The 8,450-nt window shown below is 45.4% G+C and overlaps 1 protein-coding gene across 2 annotated transcripts in view; it reads right to left on the bottom strand.

The window, feature by feature from the left end:
* The window catches only part of ABCG5 (ATP binding cassette subfamily G member 5), a 46,602-nt gene extending 38,273 nt beyond the window's left edge, over positions 1–8,329 (bottom strand). The window contains exon 1 of one of the 2 annotated variants that reach the window (XM_069768605.1): positions 8,135–8,329. In XM_069768605.1, the coding sequence (XP_069624706.1) occupies positions 8,135–8,223 (89 nt within the window). In that variant the 5' untranslated portion in view covers positions 8,224–8,329. The remainder of the gene's footprint in view (positions 1–8,134) is intronic. The other variant, XM_069768604.1, reaches the window with a different exon arrangement.
* Between the last annotated feature and the right edge of the window lie 121 nt (positions 8,330–8,450).

Below are 8,450 nucleotides of genomic sequence, written 5' to 3' on the forward strand. Positions count from 1 at the left end.
CCGTCGCAGCTGCAGCCACAAAATTTTGCACAGTCACACGTCTGGACCCCGAGAGCGTCATAGGCTACGTTGTGAGGTGAAATTTTAACCCCGCGCTTTCCAATTCACCAAACAATTTTGCCCTTATCTACATAATGGGGAAAAAGTGAAAGGAAAAGTGTTGGAGGCGTCGCAGCTACAGCCACAAAATTTTGCACAGCTACACGTCTGGACCCCGAGAGCGTCATAGGCTATGTTGTGGGGTGAAATTTTAACCCCACGCGTTCCAATTCACCAAACAATTTTGCCCCTATCTACATAATAGGGAAAAAAGTGAAAGGAAAAGTTTTGGAGGCAAATTGACAGCTGCCAGATGTGAACAAGGGAGACTTAAAGAATAAGAGCGATGGTGCCATAGAGTATATACCGTACAGTTGCTAAGGTGGGGCCCCGACATGGGATACTCACCACACACGGGGATATGAACATGCACACAAAATGCGCCACACACTACCACGTGCTTGAACACATATACCTGTTATGATTAGGTAATTCAGTACCACAATGGACATAGAAGTCAGAGCACATACAGTGACCTGACAATAACCCAAAATCATAGAACGAGCTCTGAGACGTGGGAACTCTGCTGACCGCAATCCCTAATCCTCTCCAACCACACTAGAGGCAGCCGTGGATTGCGCCTAACGCTCCCTATGCAACTCGGCACAGCCTGAGAAACTAGCTAGCCTGAAGATAGAAAATAAGCCTACCTTGCCTCAGAGAAATACCCCAAAGGAAAAGGCAGCCCCCCACATATAATGACTGTGAGTTAAGATGAAAAGACAAACGTAGAGATGAAATAGATTTAGCAAAGTGAGGCCCGACTTTCTGAACAGAGCGAGGATAGGAAAGGTAACTTTGCGGTCAACACAAAACCCTACAAACAACCACGCAAAGGGGGCAAAAAGACCCTCCGTACCGACTAACGGCACGGAGGTACACCCTCTGCGTCCCAGAGCTTCCAGCAGGCAAGAAAAATCAAATACGCAAGCTGGACAGAAAAAACAGCAAACAAAATAACACAAGAGCAACTTAGCTATGCAGAGCAGCAGGCCACAGGAACGATCCAGGAGGAAGCAAGTCCAATACTAGAACATTGACTGGAGGCCAGGATCAAAGCACCAGGTGGAGTTAAATAGAGCAGCACCTAATGACTTCACCACCACACCTGAGGAAGGAAACTCAGAAGCCGCAGTACCACTCTCCTCCACCAACGGAAGCTCATAGAGAGAATCAGCCGAAGTACAACTTGTGACCACAGGAGGGAGCTCTGCCACAGAATTCACAACAGTACCCCCCCTTGAGGAGGGGTCACCGAACCCTCACCAGAGCCCCCAGGACGACCAGGATGAGCCATATGAAAGGCACGAACAAGATCGGGAGCATGGACATCAGAGGCAAAGACCCAGGAATTATCTTCCTGAGCATAACCCTTCCACTTAACCAGATACTGGAGTTTCCGTCTTGAAACACGAGAATCCAAAATCTTCTCCACAATATATTCCAACTCCCCCTCCACCAAAACCGGGGCAGGAGGATCAACAGACGGAACCATAGGTGCCACGTATCTCCGCAACAATGACCTATGGAATACGTTATGGATGGAAAAACAATCTGGAAGGGTCAAACGAAAAGACACAGGATTAAGAACCTCAGAAATCCTATACGGACCAATGAAACGAGGTTTAAACTTAGGAGAGGAAACCTTCATAGGAATATGACGAGAAGACAACCAAACCAAATCCCCAACACGAAGTCGGGGACCCACACAGCGTCTGCGATTAGCGAAACGTTGAGCCTTCTCCTGGGACAAGGTCAAATTGTCCACTACATGAGTCCAAATCTGCTGCAACCTGTCCACCACAGTATCCACACCAGGACAGTCCGAAGACTCAACCTGCCCTGAAGAGAAACGAGGATGGAACCCAGAGTTGCAGAAAAACGGCGAAACCAAGGTAGCCGAGCTGGCCCGATTATTAAGGGCGAACTCAGCCAAAGGCAAAAAGGACACCCAGTCATCCTGATCAGCAGAAACAAAGCATCTCAGATATGTTTCTAAGGTCTGATTGGTTCGTTCGGTCTGGCGATTAGTCTGAGGATGGAAAGCCGAGGAAAAAGACAAGTCAATGCCCATCCTAGCACAAAAGGCTCGCCAAAACCTCGAAACAAACTGGGAACCTCTGTCAGAAACGATATTTTCTGGAATGCCATGTAAACGAACCACATGCTGGAAGAACAATGGCACCAAATCAGAGGAGGAAGGTAATTTAGACAAGGGTACCAAATGGACCATCTTAGAGAAACGATCACAAACCACCCAAATGACTGACATCTTTTGAGAGACGGGAAGATCTGAAATAAAATCCATAGAGATATGTGTCCAAGGCCTCTTCGGGACTGGCAAGGGCAAAAGCAACCCACTGGCACGAGAACAGCAGGGCTTAGCCCGAGCACAAATCCCACAGGACTGCACAAAAGAACGCACATCCCGCGACAGAGATGGCCACCAAAAGGATCTAGCCACTAACTCTCTGGTACCAAAGATTCCAGGATGACCAGCCAACACCGAACAATGAACCTCAGAGATCACTTTATTCGTCCACCTATCAGGGACAAACAGTTTCTCCGCTGGGCAACGATCAGGTTTATTAGCCTGAAATTTTTGCAGCACCCGCCGCAAATCAGGGGAGATGGCAGACACAATTACTCCCTCTTTGAGAATACCCGCCGGCTCAGATAAACCCGGAGAGTCGGGCACAAAACTCCTAGACAGGGCATCCGCCTTCACATTTTTAGAGCCCGGAAGGTACGAAACCACAAAGTCAAAACAGGCAAAAAACAGCGACCAACGAGCCTGTCTAGGATTCAACCGCTTGGCAGACTCGAGATAAGTCAAGTTCTTATGATCAGTCAAGACCACCACGCGATGCTTAGCTCCTTCAAGCCAATGACGCCACTCCTCGAATGCCCACTTAATGGCCAGCAACTCTCGATTGCCAACATCATAATTTCGCTCAGCAGGCGAAAACTTCCTGGAAAAGAAGGCGCATGGTTTCATCACCGAGCAATCAGAACTTCTCTGCGACAAAACAGCCCCCGCTCCAATCTCAGAAGCATCAACCTCGACCTGGAATGGAAGCGAAACATCTGGTTGACACAACACAGGGGCAGAAGAAAAACGACGCTTCAACTCTTGAAAAGCTTCCACAGCAGCAGAAGACCAATTGACCACATCAGCACCCTTCTTGGTCAAATCGGTCAATGGTTTAGCAATACTAGCAAAATTGCAGATGAAGCGACGATAAAAATTAGCAAAGCCCAGGAACTTTTGCAGACTTTTCAGAGATGTCGGCTGAGTCCAATCATGGATGGCCTGGACCTTAACAGGGTCCATCTCGATAGTAGAAGGGGAAAAAATGAACCCCAAAAATGAAACCTTCTGAACACCAAAGAGACACTTTGATCCCTTCACAAACAAAGAATTAGCACGCAGGACCTGAAACACCGTTCTGACCTGCTTCACATGAGACTCCCAATCATCCGAGAAGACCAAAATATCATCCAAGTATACAATCAGGAATTTATCCAGGTACTCTCGGAAGATGTCATGCATAAAGGACTGAAACACTGATGGAGCATTGGCAAGTCCGAATGGCATTACTAGGTACTCAAAATGGCCCTCGGGCGTATTAAATGCAGTTTTCCATTCATCGCCTCGCTTAATACGCACAAGATTATACGCACCACGAAGATCTATCTTGGTGAACCAACTAGCCCCCTTAATCCGAGCAAATAAATCGGATAACAGCGGCAAGGGGTACTGAAATTTAACCGTGATCTTATTTAGAAGGCGGTAATCTATACAAGGTCTCAGCGAACCATCCTTCTTGGCCACAAAAAAGAACCCCGCTCCCAATGGTGACGATGACGGGCGAATATGCCCCTTCTCCAGGGATTCCTTCACATAACTTCGCATAGCGGTGTGCTCAGGCACAGATAAATTAAACAGTCGACCTTTTGGGAATTTACTACCAGGAATCAAATCGATAGCACAATCACAATCCCTATGCGGAGGTAGGGTATCGGACTTGGGCTCATCAAATACATCCCGGTAATCAGACAAGAACTCTGGAACCTCAGAAGAGGTGGATGACGAAATAGACAGAAATGGGACATCACCATGTACCCCCTGACAACCCCAGCTGGACACAGACATGGATTTCCAATCTAATACTGGATTATGGACTTGTAGCCATGGCAACCCCAACACGACCACATCATGCAGATTATGCAACACCAGAAAGCGAATAACCTCCTGATGTGCAGGAGCCATGCACATGGTCAGCTGGGTCCAGTACTGAGGCTTATTCTTGGCCAAAGGCGTAGCATTAATTCCTCTCAATGGAATAGGACACTGCAAGGGCTCCAAGAAAAACCCACAACGCCTAGCATACTCCAAGTCCATCAAATTCAGGGCAGCGCCTGAATCCACAAATGCCATAACAGAATAAGATGACAAAGAGCAGATCAAGGTAACGGACAAAATAAATTTTGACTGTACCGTACCAATGGTGGCAGACCTAGCGAACCGCTTAGTGCGCTTAGGACAATCAGAGATGGCATGAGTGGAATCACCACAGTAGAAACACAGCCCATTCTGACGTCTGTGTTCTTGCCGTTCAACTCTGGTCAAAGTCCTATCGCACTGCATAGGCTCAGGTTTATGCTCAGATAATACCGCCAAATGGTGCACAGATTTACGCTCACGCAAGCGTCGACCGATCTGAATGGCCAAAGACATAGACTCATTCAGACCAGCAGGCATAGGAAATCCCACCATGACATCCTTAAGGGCTTCAGAGAGACCCTTTCTGAAAATCGCTGCGAGCACACCTTCATTCCATTGAGTGAGTACGGACCACTTTCTAAATTTCTGACAATATACCTCTATCTCATCCTGACCCTGACACAGAGCCAGCAAATTTTTCTCCTCCTGATCCACCGAATTGGGTTCATCGTACAGCAATCCGAGCGCCAGGAAAAACGCATCAATATTACATAATGCAGGATCTCCTGGCTCAAGAGAAAATGCCCAGTCCTGAGGGTCGCCACGTAAAGAAGAAATAATGATCCTAACTTGTTGTACTGGGTCACCAGAGGAGCGAGGTTTCAAAGCCAGAAATAGTTTACAATTATTTTTGAAACTCAGAAATTTAGTTCTATCTCCAAAAAACAAATCAGGAATAGGAATTCTTGGTTTTAACATAGAATTCTGAACCACAAAGTCTTGAATATTTTGTACTCTTGCCGTGAGCTGATCCACACATGAAGACAGACCTTTAATGTCCATCGCTACACCTGTGTCCTGAACCACCCAAATGTCTAGGGGAAAAAAAAGGCAAAACACAGTGCAGAGAAAAAAAAATGGTCTCAGAACTTCTTTTTTCCCTCTAATGAGAATCATTAGTACTTTGGGCTTCCAGTACTGTTATGATTAGGTAATTCAGTACCACAATGGACATAGAAGTCAGAGCACATACAGTGACCTGACAATAACCCAAAATCATAGAACGAGCTCTGAGACGTGGGAACTCTGCTGACCGCAATCCCTAATCCTCTCCAACCACACTAGAGGCAGCCGTGGATTGCGCCTAACGCTCCCTATGCAACTCGGAACAGCCTGAGAAACTAGCTAGCCTGAAGATAGAAAATAAGCCTACCTTGCCTCAGAGAAATACCCCAAAGGAAAAGGCAGCCCCCCACATATAATGACTGTGAGTTAAGATGAAAAGACAAACGTAGAGATGAAATAGATTTAGCAAAGTGAGGCCCGACTTTCTGAACAGAGCGAGGATAGGAAAGGTAACTTTGCGGTCAACACAAAACCCTACAAACAACCACGCAAAGGGGGCAAAAAGACCCTCCGTACCGACTAACGGCACGGAGGTACACCCTCTGCGTCCCAGAGCTTCCAGCAGGCAAGAAAAATCAAATACGCAAGCTGGACAGAAAAAACAGCAAACAAAATAACACAAGAGCAACTTAGCTATGCAGAGCAGCAGGCCACAGGAACGATCCAGGAGGAAGCAAGTCCAATACTAGAACATTGACTGGAGGCCAGGATCAAAGCACCAGGTGGAGTTAAATAGAGCAGCACCTAATGACTTCACCACATCACCTGAGGAAGGAAACTCAGAAGCCGCAGTACCACTCTCCTCCACCAACGGAAGCTCATAGAGAGAATCAGCCGAAGTACCACTTGTGACCACAGGAGGGAGCTCTGCCACAGAATTCACAACATATACCACCCTCAGCACACATTTCACCACACATACACCAACCTCGCCACATAAAAGTCGAAACACAAATGTCGCCGCTCAAAACTCGCCACGCGTAATACTCGCCACATGCAAAACTAGGCTCACGCAAAACTGGCCACACGTGCAAAACTCACCTCATGGGAAAACTCGCCACACGCATAAATTGCCACATGCACAAAAGTTGCAACACATGCAAAAGTTGCCTCACACAAAACTTGCACATACTCAAAAGGCACCACACATAAAACTCGCCACGCGCAAAACTCGCCATGTGCAAAACTTGCTGCACACAACTTGCTACACTAACCTGTCACATGCAACTCGACACACAAAAAGTTGCTACATGCACGTCGCCACACGCAACTCAACACACACAACTTGACACACGAAACTCGCCCTAAAACACACACAAGTCTGGTATTATCCTTCAAAAATAAAAATCTGATTAATAAGCAGACAAACTACAAGAGCAACAAATGTACCATATAGGAAATACGCCAGCTGTCAGTCACATGACCTGTCTGTTATGTGTATGTGTGAGCTAATATATACTGCCAGGGGGAGGGCTTCCTGTTGGCTGGGGATTTTTCAGGCTGCTAATTTAGCTTACAAATACTAAGGTAAAAATACTGACCAAATAACGTGTGAACGAGGTCTAATACAGGAGGAGATGACATACAGATATATACCATGTACAGGGGAGATAACACACAGGTATATACTATATACAGGTGAGATGACACACAGGTATATACTATATAGAGGAGGAGATGACATACAGGTACATACTATATACAGGAGGAGATGACATACAGGTATATACTATATACAGGTGGAGATGACACACAGGTATATACTATATACAGGAGCAGATGACCTACAGGTATATACTATATACAGGAGAAGATGACATACAGGTATATGCTATATATAGGAGGAGATGACATACAGGTATATACTATATACAGGAGGAGATGACACACAGATATATTCTATATACAGCGGAGATGACACGCAGATATATTCTATATACAGCGGAGATGACACACAGGTATATACTATATACAGGAGGAAATGACATACAGGTATATACTATATATAGGAGGAGATGACATACAGGTATATACTATATACAGGGGAGATGACACACAGCAGGTATATACTATATACAGGGGAGATGACATACAGGTATATACTATATACAGGAGATGACATACAGGTGTATACTATATATAAGGGAGATGGCAAACATGTATATACTGAGGTGAAAATGAGAGGTGTGAGGTGAAAATGAAAAGGTGTGAGTGCAAAATGAGAGGAGTGAGGGAAAATAGTGTAGTGATCGGAAAATGACAGATATGAGGTCGAAATGACAAGTGTTAGGGGGGAATTAGAGGAGTGAGGGGGAAAATAAGAGGAGTGAGGGGAAAATGAGAGGTGTGAAGGAGAAAATGAGAGATGTGAGAGGGAAAATGAAAGATGTAATGGGGAAAATGAGAGGGTGATGGGAAAATAAGAGAAGTGAGGTGCTATAACTAACCACAGATATTTACTATGCCCAGGCAACGCCGGGCTCTTCAGCTAGTTATTATATATTTTTGCTTTATTTTATGAGATTGCACGTATAAGCAGACACATTTAGTTTTCAATATAGCCGCCAAATTAATATTTTTGGTTTATGGTATCAAGTATATGCAAGTCATTACTGACATTGCTGCAAAGAATAATATATAACGCCCTCTACCTAATCATCCCATACAACATTAACCCCTTACCTGACAGTATAGCAGATGTTGCTCACACTAATACTGCAGTTGGATCCCCTTTCGGCAATCATTGCACTTGTATCTTCACCGTCATCCATCGTTCTTTAGTGGCTGATTTTTCTTTAGACAGTTCTAGACTAGACTTGAGTATTAATAGTCCATGTACGGCCGGTTGTGTATGTGCGTAGTGTCCTCCCCTGCAGTAACCTTTATCTTCCATGAACTGAGCTGGCTGGGAAGTGTGGTGCTGTTATCTGATAATACTTTAGACTTTTGCCACCGGATCGAAATAGACAAAGTAATTTATTAGGAGACGTTACACTGG

Source organism: Ranitomeya imitator, chromosome 5 (genome assembly GCF_032444005.1).
Source record: "Ranitomeya imitator isolate aRanImi1 chromosome 5, aRanImi1.pri, whole genome shotgun sequence".
NCBI classification, from domain to species: Eukaryota; Metazoa; Chordata; class Amphibia; order Anura; family Dendrobatidae; genus Ranitomeya; species Ranitomeya imitator.